General features: G+C 42.7%; 1 protein-coding gene across 3 annotated transcripts in view; it reads right to left on the bottom strand.

The window, feature by feature from the left end:
* Positions 1–15,236, bottom strand: part of taok3a (TAO kinase 3a) — an 85,731-nt gene that overhangs the window by 13,364 nt on the left and 57,131 nt on the right. The window contains exons 12-16 of one of the 3 annotated variants that reach the window (XM_085786252.1): positions 14,231–14,398; positions 11,616–11,813; positions 8,355–8,495; positions 1,665–1,901; positions 26–154 (exon numbers count right to left, since the gene is read on the bottom strand). In XM_085786252.1, the coding sequence (XP_085642378.1) occupies positions 26–154; positions 1,665–1,901; positions 8,355–8,495; positions 11,616–11,813; positions 14,231–14,398 (873 nt within the window). Of the gene's footprint in view, positions 1–25; positions 155–1,664; positions 1,902–2,441; positions 2,662–8,354; positions 8,496–11,615; positions 11,814–14,230; positions 14,399–15,236 lie in introns of those variants that run through there. The other 2 variants (XM_085786253.1, XM_085786254.1) reach the window with 2 other exon arrangements.

Raw genomic sequence — 15,236 nt, 5'->3', positions numbered from 1 at the left:
CAACAAACATGGCGGCATGGCACACCTCCTTTATCTTCTCCTTGCAGAGTTTGTACTGCTTCTTTTGATTATCCAGAAACGTGGTCAGCTCCTTCTTCTGCTGGGCCACGATCTGCTGCTGGAACTTCTTCTCATCCGCCAACGCCGTCTTCATCTGACGGGGGAACGGAGACAGGAGATGTTAGCACAAGAGTTGAGTTGAACTCTGGTCACATACTAACTTGAACTGACACTACAGGAGGGAGCGAGAGCCGCCTCTAAAATCAATTCATCATTTCAAGCAAAAAAAAACAAAAACAGACTGAAGCAGACTGAAGATGGCTGTGTTGTAGGCCGAAACGTTTTGGTCTTAGTTGCTTTTGTTTTCTTATTTCTATTTCATCACCATGGTTGCACTTTTCTATTATTTTTGATGGACCAGTCAATTAAATATGTTTTACATCAGTCAACCTCTCTAGTGGACATTCCCATTTTTGATCAGTGTGCGAGCTTTTTCCTGTTGTCCTAAGCAAAAAAAAAAAAAAACTAAAACAGTCTGTGCAGTGAGAGGATTTATACTTCATAAAATCTTATTTTACTTAATTATTTTTTTTTTTTTTCTCTCAAATACTGACCTGTTTAGGTGTCATACTTTTGTTTGTTCACATATGGACATGGAAGTAGCTCTGCTTAAGTGCTGATTTATCATTTGTATTATTGTTAACAGCATCTCCATCTGCAGTTCTACTATTGTTGTCATCTTTTCTTTTTGCTCTTCTATTATATCTGTTTTTTCTTTTCTTTTTGTTGTTTTGCACATTTATTGCCTGCCACATCTCAGTTTTATTTAACAAAAACACAAAAAAATCCAATACAAAATTGATTGATTGGCTGGGAACTGCATTTGAAGACTTTCAAAAACATTAAGAAATGATTAACCAGGAAACAAATCTAACGATGAATGTCCAAAGAAAGTTATTATTATAATATTATTATTATTTGTAGCTCTTATTCTCTTTCATTGATTCACCGTCTATACTACAGCGACCCCTGTCGATGTAAACTATGATGCCGTGTCCTCTCGTCACATCTGACACGTGACATTGTGTGTTTATGTTGCTGTCGCTGTACGAGAGGCACATGTCTGGTCTTCATGTACAGATAGATAGATACACTATCTCGCCGGCTGGTGCGACACAAATGCTGCATGTGTGTGTGTGTGTGTGTGTGTGTGTGTGCTAATCACAGAGATACGCAGCAGCTTGTTTTTCAGAGCGTGACATTCTGTGACCCACTTCTGCCCCTTGTGTTTCAGCTCATGTATCATTGGGTGGCAGCAGTGTGTCAAGTCTTGACTTTAACTTTAACTTCTCCTCCTCCTCCTCCTCCTCAGCGTGCGTCAGTCTGAGGTCGGAGCTTCGTGGTTTCAAACAATAACATTTCTGAGCTGGATTCAACTTTTCCTCCCCTGACCACACGATTAAAAATAACTTCCACATCGTGTTCTCCCCTGGTTTTTTTTTTTTTTCCCAAAACAAAACCTTATCCCTCAGCCAACTGTTGCATGCCGTACATGTAGGCCGCTGTGATCATCTGTGAAATAACTTAGGGGGGGTTACTGTACTGTACCGATGCTTTCCACTCATGTCCTACAAAGACGACCCCTCCAACTCAACAAATCCCACCTCCTTCTCTGAATGCACGGCGTGGCGTTTGGCCAGCTTCTCCAGCTCGATGTAGGCGTTGTTGGCCTGCGTCTCCACCTCCTTCTGCAGCTTGAGCCGGTGCTCGTCCATCTCGGCCTTCAGCTTGTTCTCCAGGGCGATCAGCTGCTTCTGATGCTGCCGCCGCATCCGCTTGTAGCCCGACATCTGCTCCCGCAGCTCGCTCTCCTGCTCATGCTCGTGGATCTGCTTGGTCACCTGCGGAGAAGAAGAAGAAGTAGTTTTGGGGATGTGAAAACAAAAAACAAACATTGTATTTAACAAACTGAAAGAGATGAAAAGGGTTTTGAAACACTGGATGCATCCAAGCTGCAACACTTAACCTCTACACCCGTCTTCTGTAAATATGAAACAACATCTTATCTTTTCAAAGACGAGCTGGAAAAGAATTCAAGTGTTACAGATCTGCAATTTTAAAAGCCGAACATTTTCAACCAGTGATTAAAGGACGTAAGAATTAAATAAAGACAGATGAAGTTGCTCCCTCCATCCCCAACAAAAGCTCTTTCATCTCAACATCGCACATACATCCTCACTGCATCGATCAGGAAACCAAACAGGATTGGAAATACGTTCAGATCAAATGGAGAAATTAAGAAATAAAAAAAACTACACAGGAAAATGTAAAAAAAAAAACAACAACCAAATATTTAACGACAGACCACATTTAAGCGTCTCCTGTTAGTTCCTTCTTTTTTTTTTTTTTTTTAACCCTAACCCTGCAGCTGACACACCAACCTGCGGGCAGAAGGGGTTCTCCACGTCGAGGTAATACTCGCTCCGCATCTTCTCATAACTTCCACCTGAACTCCTCAGGCCAAACATGATGGCGACTTTAGCCAAGTGCACCAGCATCCAGGAACCTTGTGCAGCATCCTACGCCCGACAGGACCCTGTCTGAGCTCCGGTTGGTGCCGCCACCCCCCGAGACCCCGCGACTTACTGGAAGAGGGACCCCCACCCCCTGCCCCCCTCAGCTATCTCCTTTGGTTCGCGCCCTGGGCACGCAGCGGCCGCGGAGGCAGGCAGCAGGCGTGTGAACTATGAATGAGGCAGGCCAAGTCTGCGGGCCAACAAGAGCACAGAGCGGCTCTTTAGTTGGGCTAACGCTTAAGCGGCGGACAGCAGGTGGGTCACATGAATACCTCATTGAGAAGGAGTGAGAGAAGTTGGAGAAGGGTGGGGAGGAGGTGGGGAGGTGGGTTAGCGAGAGGCAAGTCAGAGAGATGAGGGAGGAGGGGGAGACTCAGCAGATGGAGAGTGACAGGGAGAGAGTTAAAAAATGAAATAATGAAAAGTAAAGTTAAGAGTATCTAGAGGGAGGAACGGGTGAGGGAGGGAGGGAGGGAGGGAGGGAGGGGGAGTGTTGGCGTGGATATAGATGGCAGGTTGACCCCCCCCCCCCCTCCCTTACCCCTCCACCCCTTTAATCTGTGCTGAATCAATACCCCTACTGTAATAGCAGCTCCCCAATCCTGGTCACTTGCTCCGCTGCCGCCGCCACAAAGGGCCAAGTCACGTCATGTGACGGCCTCTTTCACACAAGGCTCAGGGACTGGAGAAGGAGATCATATTCAGGGAGCGGAGGGGTGGTGGTGGTGGGGTGGGGGGGCTCAGAGGAGGAGGAGGGAGGGAGGGGGCACATGCAGGCTAAAGGTGAATGTACCAGTGAGATCAGTGGGAATTCAGCAGCTGAACTCACTCACTCTGCTTATTCTGCAATCGAACGGTGAAGGAGGTCCGTCTGAGATAAACTGAAATGTTGGGTAACCCCTTTAGTTTACGGGCCACTAATTACGTGAAAATAGCCAAGAAATAACAAGTCATTGCGTCATAAAGTCTAGAGCCGAGAAATAACGGTCGATTTCATAGTAATGTCGAGAAATATCGCCAAGAAATAACGATTGTGTAGAAATAACCCAGGAATAAAGAGAACAATTCTGGCCTTTCCCAAAAAGCATGAAAAGCATGTGTAATCTTTCACCTATATGGAAAATGTGACATTACTATGAAACTATGAAACTGACCGTTATTTCTTGGCATTATCACATAATTAGTGGCCTCTAAATTAAAGGGTTACCAAATGTTGTGTGTGCTGCTGCTGCTGTTGGTGTTTGACGTGACTGATTATTGATTTAAAACAAACAAATATGCAGGAGGAGGAGGAACATTATCAGACAGCAATGGTCTTCTACAGATTTTGGGGGAAATTATCGACCTTCCAAAGAAAAAAAGTGCTAAAACAGGTGATAAAGGTAAGATATTTAATGATACAGATTTATAACTATGTGTATGTATTTACCTAAGAAGGATGGAGGTGTGTCAACTTGATGCCTAAATAACTTCAAATGTACAGTAGAGCAATGAAAATGGTGCCACATGGAAGTTTAAAGTAAATTTATCTTCACTTTGAGACTATTTTATTATATATTTATATAATTTTTACCAAACTGCTGTGCCTAACCTTGGAAACTGGAGCCAATTAACACTCAGGACTTACTTTTTCCTTTATTAGTGACCCAATTCAGGTAAAGTTTAGCTACTTTTGTGCACTACTTTATCATAAAGAGCTTTAAAAGTGGGCTAAACACATATAGAAATCAAATATATAGTAGCAGCTCTTTGACTTGACTCACTCAACACACGTGTTCTTCCTCACTGCGCTCAGATAAAGTAACAATGTTTTGGAGCCTGAACTGGCTTTTTGTCAAATACAACCAGGGGGGAAAAAGCAGAAACGTCTGCACTGTGAAGACCTATAGGCAGCGACATGTGGTGAAGTCATCTGGCCGAAGAGAGAGAGAGAGAGAGGGGAAGCAAGAAGAAGTCTCCGCAGACCCCTCGTTTATTGTCCTGTTTTCCTGTAGATGCACAAATGTGTGTGTGTGTGTGTGTGTGTGTGTGTGTGGGGAGAGGGGCTCGTGTATCTGCTGGGCCTCGACGGGGACGCAGATGCAGCCGCAGCCTCTGGTTTTCAACCACAACCTCTCACATTCACCCACAGTTCGTCTCTTAACCTTCCTCCTCCTCTGCTGCTGCTGCAGCAGAGGAGCACGAGACGAGAGACGAGAGACGAGAGACGAGAGACGAGCGGCGAATGAGATTAGGGGAAATATTTTACAACGACGACTGCGACGACGACGTCTCTCACCCCGACTTCAGTCAGTTACTTCATCTGACCTATAATAACCCCGGCCCTCCCCTCCTCTCCCCTCCTCTCTAACTCACTCACTCACTCACTCGCTGCTTTGTGTGTCACACTCATTCTCCTTTTTCTCGCTTTGCATCCACCTCTTTATTCACCGTTTCCCTCCCTCCCTCCTCATCCTTCTTCTTCTTCGTCTTACATCTCCCCTGATAAGTCTTCATCCTGTTCTCTCTCTCTCTCTTTTATAAATCTGTCCTTCTCTTCTCTTCTCTTCTCTTCTCTTCTCTTCTCTTCTCTTCTCTTCTCTTCTCTTCTCTTCTCTTCTCTTCACTTCAGTGTCAGCCCCTTTACTTTCTCTCTTCTTGTTCCCCGACATTACATCAGATCAGACTCTCTGCTTCTTCGTGTCACCTCTGGGTGGTGAAGACAGACTATCACCATCTTTTTCTTTTTTTTTGTGCCTCTCAAAGTCCTTGTCCTTCTTTGTCAATCCAGATTTCAATCAACCTCTGCTCTTTTTGTCTCACCCGTTTGCTTATCTGTCCTTCTCTTCTATCCGTCCTTTGATATCTGATATCTCCTATCGTTTCATTCACCCCTTTAATAATCTTGTTGAATTTCACCTTCAGTTCCTTCTCTTTGTCTTCAGGATATGTATGAGGAAATTTCTTACTCTCACTCGTTTTTCTTATGTCTTTTTTTATTCAAATTTCCCCCTTTTCTTGTTCATCATCTCTCTTTTCCTGTTCTCCGTCTCACTCCTCTCCCTTCTTCTTTCTCCAGCGATCCATCACCTCTCACCATCTGGACCGGCGATTCTTCTCCTCCTCCTCCCTCTCTCCCCCTCTCTCCTCTCTCCTCTCTTTTCTTTGTCTACCTGCTTATTCCAGTCTCAGCGAGCCGAGGCCAATCTGAGGACGTCTGTACTCGGCAGAAAAAGATGATGTCATCTCTTTCAGCGCTGCCGGTGGCGGCGGGCAGGACCGGCTGTATCACACGACAAGAGATACTGTGGGGGTTTTTTAACGCGATGCCGCCACTTTTCAACACAGACCGCCTCAGTTACACTGAGCTGCAGTGTGTGTGTATGTGTATGTGTGTGTGTGTGTGAGTGTGAGTTTGACTTTAATCCACTGCAACTCTCAGAGAGCCGGAGCAGTTTTTTTTATTTTTTAAAGCAGAATGGAGGAGTTAGGACTGTGGTGTGGCGGCGTGATGCTGCTGACAATGTCTCTGTGATGTGAAAGTGACTCTTGAACAGATGGATGACAGGAAACGAAAGAGTGAATGAGGGAGAGGGAGAGGGAGAGGGGGAGAATTTCTCTTTTCCTTTTCAAGTAGAGGACAAACAGGATACAAATGTCTTTATCTTCTGTGAGAAAACTTGAGAATGCTGCTCTCTGATAAACACGACTGATGATGTGTGTGTCTGAAACCAGAATAAACTCCCCGTGCTGTGTAAAGAGAGGGAGAGGTAGACCTAGACCAGAATGAAGTCATCGTGTCTCATTCCTCTTATGAAGTTTTGTGTAGCTGCTGCTCGAGAGAGAAAGAGAGATGACGACTTTACTGGGCTGGGGCTAGTCTGAGCTACTTACAGTATATGAATAAACATGGGACAATATGTCAAAAATAAGGACAAATCATTATAAGAGGCGAGCAAACAGTTGACTTAACACTTTTTCAGGTCAGAATCGTTCATGTTAAAGGGGACATATTCGGGAAATATCACTTTTTGGAAGCTACATATATATCTGGGTGTTTGTCTTGCCTTCTGGCCCCAAAATGTGAGAAGTGACAAAAAAAAATCTGTAATTTGCAGTCTCCCTGGGTTGAAATCCATGTGGTTTTACGAGCTGTTCCCTCAGTTGTCTGACAATGACGTCATTAATTTGGGACCGGCACTGAAACCAGCCGTTCTGAAGAGGGCTGTTTTGAGAGGATGAAAAGAGCTGTGATGTTTGATCCTTGGGGTATTTTGACCAAAGCATGTCACAGATATGTCTTTAAGATACGTGGGAACTATTTTAATTTGTGGAAAAGGGGCAGAATATCTCCTTTAAACTAAGAGGATAATCTCTGTTTGGTTACAAATAGAAGACACAACAACTAATGAGGTTCCACGAGTTAATTCATTTTAAAGGGTCACAAAGTAAAAAAGGTTAGTTATGTTGACGCAATGAGATAACATGGGAAAATAAAGAATCATATCGATGTTTCAGGGCTGATTTGAAATTTCATGGCCTCCGTTTTTTTTGCCACGTTCCTAATTTCAACCCCACAAAACTTTGATGTGTTGAACAACTGGATGTGCACTAATTCCAGATGGACTCGTACAAATCCCATCAATGTGTACGAGACTGCGAGTCATGAGGGATTACGACTGTGTTTAGATTAACAAAGACACACACAAAATCTCCAGTGGTGTTTGTGTGTGAATAGAGACGAGAGACATGGCTGGTCAACAGACTTATACAGTACACACACAGTCACACACACACAGCCTTGATCCATCCGTGGTTCATGTACTGGTCAAGGACACAACAAACACACACACACAGACACACACACACACATCTTCCTTTTCATGTTGTCTCATGTCGGGTTTAAGACCTGACAGCAGCAGAAGGGACTCACAATTAAAACCACTGGGTCATGGATGGGTAAACACACACACACACACATACACACCACATACACGTGCACACTCAACACCACAACTACTTACTAGTTACTAGAGCCGGTTTCCATGACAACAGACAGGGAGGGAGAGAGAGAGAGAGAGAGAGATACAGAGAGGGAAAGAAAAGGAAAGAGAGAGAGAGAGAAATCCACCCCCTTCAACTCAAGAATATTGAGTCAGATCTGAGAATGATGTATTATCAAGTGCAGGAGAGGGAGAAATAAAGGAGGAGGAGGAGGAGGAGGAGGAGGAGGAGGAGGAGGAGGAGGAGGAGGAGGCGGCGGACGGAGAGTGGTAACGTGAGGTGTAAAGGTGGAAGAGGGGAAAACAAAAGGAGCGAGGTGAATCGAGGGAACGATAGTGGAGAAATGGAGATGGGTAGAGAGCTGTGACAAAGAGCTGAAGAGAGGAGAGGAGGGTAAGGATGGACGGAGTGGAGAGGAGGAGGAGGAGGAGGAGGAAGTAAAGGAAAGATGGAGAGCAAAAGAAAGAGATAAAGAATAAAGAGGCAAAAGCTCTGCTCATAAAGAAAAAAAAAAAAAACCTGAGGTGAACCCACACCACGGGCGGAGGAGACATTACATCACACTCAGCGTCCTTCACCGTGATTGACAGGGAGTAACACTCACTCACACGCTGCTGCTGCTGCTGCTGCCGCGGCGTAAACATAACACTCGGAGAAAGATGTCAGCCTCTACAAGAGCTTGTTTTTTTGTTTTTTCGTCCATTTTTTTTTGTCAAATGTGTTACGATCTAAAAACAAACAAACAATAAAAAGGGAGGGAAGAGCGTTTGTTTGTTAGTTAGTGTGTAAACGTACCAGAGAGGCCGACTTTATGGTGGCGAAGCGGCCCTGGTTCTTGTAGTTCTGGGCCTGGCTGCTCTTGTCGGAGGAGGCCGGCCTCAGCTCGGGCCGGTGGTCCCTGTGGATCCCATCGTCCCAGTTGTACTGATGGTCCTGCTGTGTGGGGGGGGGGAAAAAAGCGGAAGAAAAGTGAGAAAAATAAACAAAAGTCGCAGATCGTTTTTTTTCTTTGCACCAAAACAAATGTCACTGAAGTGAACAAGGTGTAAAACTGAAGGCGAAAAGTGTATGTGTGTTTTCTTTCTTTCTTTTTTTTAACCCACTCAAAAGGTGCGACTGTATTAAAACTCTTTAAATAACAAAATCCCCCATTGATTTTAATCACATAACATCTAAATATCAAAAGGAATATTCAGCTTTTTACTGAAACTGTGTCAACTGTAACCCTGCACAACATGAGTAAATGTCAACAACACTCAACACCTCCTCCTCCTCCTCCTCCTTTAATTAAATAAATACTGAACGAACACTTTCAGGAGCCCTGGGACCAAAACTCTTGATTTATGTGAGGCTGATGGGGGGGGGGGATCTACATCATCATCATCATCAGCATGTGAAGAAAAAAAAAAAGTGTCACTTTTATTTGTTCTCAGTTCAGCGGCTGCCTGTTTGTGTGAAGCGACGTCCTTATTCATGCTCCGTCAAAACACAAAGAGCAGATGAAGAAAGAGAATGACAGAGCGGTGACAGGCCTCTCTTCAGAGTTTTTAAGTCATGTGAGATTTTGTGTTGGCTTTGTGATGACCTGTGTGTGTTCATGTGTGTGTGTGTGTGTGTTGAATTAAGTGTGTGTGCAGGATGACAAAAGCTGCAAGAGAGGGGGAATTTGTGTGTGTGTGTGTGTGTCGACATGTGTACACAGCCTTTGTTCTTGAAGTGTGAACAGTGTCGGTGATGAACTTAAAGCAATCTGCCAAACAGCGAACACTGTGTCGATGGTTTCCATGGTTTCGGGAGGGAGGGAGGAAGGGAGGAAAAAGGGAGGAGGAGATTAAGAAGAATACTCTTGAAAACAGTGAGAGAAACCCAGAGGATGTTTGCACTGAGCCATGTGCCCTTTTCATTTCTGGAGTGCAGTTATTACCGCAGTGACTGTACTCAGACTGTAACATGGCATTTTGTTGATTATGCTCGCTGTCTGTTATGGACTCTGTTAAGGAAGTGGATTCGTGGAAAGAGGACAATCACTGGGACAAAATAAAAAATAAAAAAGTTATGAGATGTTTAGTTATCTCCATATCAGAGAGGCCTCTCTTTAAAAAAAAGCTTGAATGGAAATCACTGAAACTGGATGGGCAGATTAAGTGTTGGGTCGAGTGGTTGTGAAGCCCACAGCACATGTTTCACATCATTTACATATTCATCAAACTTGCCTACTGTTCTTACCTTTTCTTTTATCTGTTGGTACATGTATGGGGTTTTTAACTTTAAAAAACAAAAACCGTCTGCACTGCATTGTAAAAGAGTGTAGCAAGATTGCTGGGGCTACCATACAGTAAATAACTTGCCATCCTTACATAAACACAGAGCCATTAAGGAAGCCCGGTCGATTCTGGATGACCCCAGTCACCCCCTGCACCCAGAATTCACGCTGCTTCCATCTGGCCGTAGATTGTAAGACTAACAGATACAAGAACTCCTTTATTCCCACTGTTACTAGTCTTTTAAACATTATCACGTGAGTCTTTTAACAAGCTCCTCTTTTTATCTTTATGCTGATTTTTACTTTATTGTATCATGTGCTCTATGCTGCATTTTGTATCGTGTTCTCATGCCGTATTTATTATGTCCACTGTTTTGGTGAGTTTTCATGTTGATTCTATGTATGATGTGGTTCTTTTTCTCTCTGCTGGCTGCACAACAAATTGCCCCATTGGGGATAAAGAAGACACCTTGAACCTTGAACCTTGAAACTATTCAGTGAAACCTCCCGACCTGTGGATGAAGGCTCTGTCATCCTGTGTTTTCTGCAGGTGGCTGAGGTAAACTGAATTTTTTATAGTTCAGATGTTTAGTAATCCAAAAACAACATGTATAAATAAATATAATATAAGATATAAATCTTATTATTATTGGAGTCATGCAAGTTTTTTTTAAACATGTCGTGTTGTGTTTTGTCTATGCTGATTTGTATCAGGGTAAAGAGAGGAGGCGTGTCCCACAGTGTGGTATGAATAAATTATTTTTCACTGTGCCATGCTTTCATGTTGGTCAAAAAACAAGACAATATGCTGAGAAAACTAAATGTTAAAAAGTACAAGCAATATGTGCATTGGAAGAGTCAAATCCTATTATTAAAAACTATGACACGACAAAAAAAATCAGTTTTTTCTTTAGTCTACAGAGTTTCATGCTTTCCCATCTAATTTTTCCATATTTGGCGTTTGTTCACTTCAGGAAAGCTGTTAGAGATTTGTTTTAGTCTTTGCAATTTTATCCGTGAGGATTATCTTTATAAACAACAGATTAATCCTAACTATTATTTACTTTGTGCAATTCTGTTTAAGTTGATCCGTTTTCATGTTGATTTCTATTTTAAGATTTTTACATTTTTTACATTCTCTCTGTTAGTTTTTCCTTTCTCTTTGTTTAATGGATTTATGTGACGAACTCTCCATTATACCTCTGTCTGTTTATATGTATGTTAATCCCTATTATTTGTATTATGTGTAGCCAAAACAAAGATTATTACACCTATCATAAAATACACTGAGATGAGCTTATGAGAAATATGTCGGGGGATGTCGGTGAAGTGGGACTTGAACTCCTCACTGGGAGCTGCTCACGCTGTTTTGTTTGTTTTTTTAGATTTATTTTGAACATGTACAACTAAATAAGGCGTGATTTCAGTTTGTTCCTTCATATGTAAATAACAAATTTTGGAAAGAAAATACAAAAGCATGATCATACTTATTCGAAAAGGACCAAGAAGAAGCTGTATTAATGAAGGAAAAGGGGTGGCCCTTTTCCTCAAGTCATAAATAAATCGATTACTTGTGTTGTGTTGTTAGAAAAAAGAGAAAATTAGGTAAATAAAGATTTTAAAAAGTAAGTACTTGTTTGAACACCAACATCTTTTCCCTGTACGCCTCCAGAGTTATGTTTCTGTACTTTATTTGGAAGTTTGTGACTGTGTTGACTTTTTTAAAGTGTCGTCCAGCTCTTTCTTTAAACTCTGCGCCCTCCTCCTCCTCCTCTTTCACCCTTGACCTTTACCTTCTTTGTGTGCGGGGAGGACTCCAGGGTGCTGCTGTAGTCCTGGGGGTGCATCATGGTCATGTCGGAGCAGCTGTCGTCCAGCACCTCTTGCATGCTGTTCACGCTGCTGCTCTGGCTGCCCGTGCTGACCGAGGTGCTGGGGATGGAGTGGTTGCTGCCCAGGCTGTTCATCTTGCAGCTGGCCGCCTCGCTGTCCTGCAGAAGCCAAAAGAGAAGAAACACATTCATTAAGACGTGCCGGCCACAAATGAGTCACGCAATTGTGCAGAGATGAGACTCTTAATACTCCCCAACTTGTATCATTAAAACACAGTCACAGGGAGAATAACTAACGACCTCTGGATTATTGCATTAGAGTCAAAGTCATGCTAAATTGCCTATTAACCTCTAATTGCTTAGATGTGTGCGTGTCTGTATCATTCACCTGTGTCAATGCACATCTGTCTGAGCGAGATGTCTTCCAATTACAAGTCCACTCCTCGAGTGTGTGCAGTGATGATGATATGTAACAGTGTGTGGACGTGATAGATAAAAGGGAATCAACCTGCACGGCTTTTTTTAGGTGCAGCAGGACAATCAGGATGTAAAACAAAGACGTACAGAACGGGCAAAAATGTCGGTCTGATGTGCAAAGCTGGTGGAGACATACCCCAAAAGACTTGCAGCTCCACTACTTCCTGAATTTAAGACAACTCCTTTATTAGTCAAACTGATTAATTCAGGTGTGTCTGACCATTGTTGTGAGGTCAGACACACCTGGATCAATCAGTTTGTCCAATAATGTAAAACATGAAATAAAAGTGCTGGCTTCGGTTCAGGAAGTAGTGGAGCTAGGCATAAAGCCTATTGTAGTGAAAGATGGTTCAACAAAGTATGGACTCAGGGGGCTGAATACATATGCACTGCACGCTGCACTTTTCAGATTTTTATTTATGCTTTATCATAATTATGTGCTTCTTTGTGTTGGTCCATCACATAAAATCCCAATTAAATACATTTAAGTTTGTGGTTGTGTTACGGCCGGAAGGGGTTCGGCCTTGTCTGTGTCTTTCCCTCCCTTCTCCTTGTTCTCCCACAACTCCACCCAGGTCCCAATCAGCGAAACGAGGCTCACCTGGTCCACTGAGCTAAATACCCTGCAGCTGACACCAGAGGGCGGGGGCAGTGCTGGGGACTGCTGGGCTTGCCTGCCTCCCATCATGGCTTTCTGTTTTAGTTTGTCTACTTGTTTGTATCTGTATATTTTTGGTATTAAATCTCTTTTAGTTAAGTTAGTGCCTTTGTCTTTGTATTTTGGGTCATTGTTGGGTCCCTTGTTATGCCCCTCTGGGCCAACAAAGTACTGGGGCGTAACAGTTGTGTGACGAAATGTGGAAAAGTTCAAGGGGTATGAATACTTTTGCAAGGCACTGTATATCAATTAAAGGAGTTAATCTATGGAATAATTTAGAAACAGAAATGAAAATATGTAAACACACTTAATAGATTGAAAAACGTATTTAAAAATAATACTATTAATAAACATAAAACTGAATTATGAACACCAGTGTGCTCGTAAACTGCCTTCTGTATGTACAATATACATACACATGTTTTGTTCTTTCTAAATTTCTAAAATGAGCTGATGGAAACTGTTAACATAAGAAGGGTGGGCAAAATTAGATGAAGCTTCAGCCTCCTACACCTTTTCGGTCAAGGTACATTTGATTTGTTTTGTTTTGTTTTGGATTTAAAAAGAAGTGAACTGTTGTTTGTTTTGTGTTTGAATCATACGTATATATTCTAGTGATGTGCATATTTGATTCTTCGAGACCGAAATAAACTCACTAAACTAAACACTGCGCGTCGTCCCCCTCCCTGAAACCACACTAAGCAAGGTTTGGGGACTGCAGGTCTACAGCGGCGGGCAGGCGGGCGGGCGGTGTCTTGTTGCAGCGAGGTCTGGTGGCCGCTCTGAACTGAATTGCATCACATGGTGTAGGATGACACTACAGTGCTGTGGGCTACAGGCTGGCTGCTGGCTGTCGATGCCTGTTCATGCCGCCTCGGGCCAGGGTCAGGTACGGGGCATTTTCCATCTCAGTGTCAGACCACGGTGGGCCGCTGGAGGAAGACTTTTATATAACATCACTTCAGACTGAGGAGAGACTGTCCTCCTCCCTTTGGTGCCGTGAGTCTGAGATCCTCCTTTTAATGCAACGATCGTGCTGAACTCTGCCTAATATGATTATAAAATAATAGCTGTGATGGATATTTGTCATCATTTTCAGATTTTAAATAATTTGTAGATGAATAGATCTTAAAAAGCATTGTTAGTTCCTTGCCTGTACTGTAGTTTCCTGCCAGCTGGTTATTGATTTTGAGTGCATGCCCTGGCCGTTATTATTGCTGTTTTATCAACTACCACTTGGCTCTGTTGCTGCATGTGATTATACAGTATAATACACACTGTGGATTGATGACAGATTTGCCTTTGAGGTGAAAGTTACGAAGGAGGACAGTGATCGGAATTTAAATGGCGCTTTAACTGATTTCATGTTTTTATTCTCCACCTGCCTCCTTCGAGTGTTTGAAGTAATCCTTTTTAAAAAGGTGTTTTTTTGTTCTCCCACCTCCTCCTCCTCCTGGCTCTCTCCCATGGCTCCTATGTGTTTCTCCTGGTAGAGGATCTTCTTCATCTTGCGGTACTGCAGATTGTCCAGCTCACGCACCGCATCCTTGGTCCTCTGGATGAGGTCGATGAGAATGCGCGGCGACCGCTCCCGACGCACAAAATCATGCTGGTCGGAAGAAAAAAAGACGACAGAGAAAGTCAGTTAGAGAAGTTATTTGAGAAGAGAAAATGTATTACTTTCAACCTATGTACTGTACATACCATAACTTAAGTATGACAAGAGATTGATGTCAACAAGCGCTTACATCTTTATCTAAATGTTTTGCATTAAAAAAATCAAAGCAGCTTAAAGTAATAATATAAACATTAATAGGAAGGAATAAACATTAGTTTGGGGAGTAAAGTCAAACAAAAAGGGAGTGTCTTCTGGAAATGAGGAGGAAATATGAATGATTTAAAGTTTTGCACTTTGATACATTAACAGCGTCGAAGCAATATGACTTTAAGGATTTCACATGGCTCATTGATGCTCTTGTAAATCTTATAAATTGCATTGTATTATGTGCTGTTGTGTTTGACTTAGCACCACAGCTGGGACTGTCACTAGAGGGCGCCTGTAGTTTGCTCAGCCGGTCCTGGGAGTCCCATGCAGCTACATCCTCAGTGCACTCAACTCAACACATGGGATCTGTGCACGATTGCCCATAAAAATCAATTTTCACAAATACTCTTAATCCTCCCCCCTTAATAAATAATGTCTTAAACAGTATTTGCCTTGGCATCCAGTTAAGGATGGCTTCGATTCAATTAACGGAAAGAAACAAGAACCAGCCAATGAGTAATATGCTGATAATTAATTGAGAGGTTTCAGTCTCTTAATCTGGATTTTCTCCGTTTTTAGTTCAAGGCCTACAAACATTAACCTGTCTGAAAGGAGGAATTAAATCAAGGCTTATTTAAAATCATCATTTAATAACTGTATCTGTATATATACACACACACAC

The sequence above is a fragment of the Trachurus japonicus genome, chromosome 9, assembly GCF_045865225.1.
Source record: "Trachurus japonicus isolate A0001 chromosome 9, Traja_1.0".
In the NCBI taxonomy this organism is placed as follows: domain Eukaryota; kingdom Metazoa; phylum Chordata; class Actinopteri; order Carangiformes; family Carangidae; genus Trachurus; species Trachurus japonicus.
This window is presented reverse-complemented; position numbering and strand designations above follow the sequence as displayed.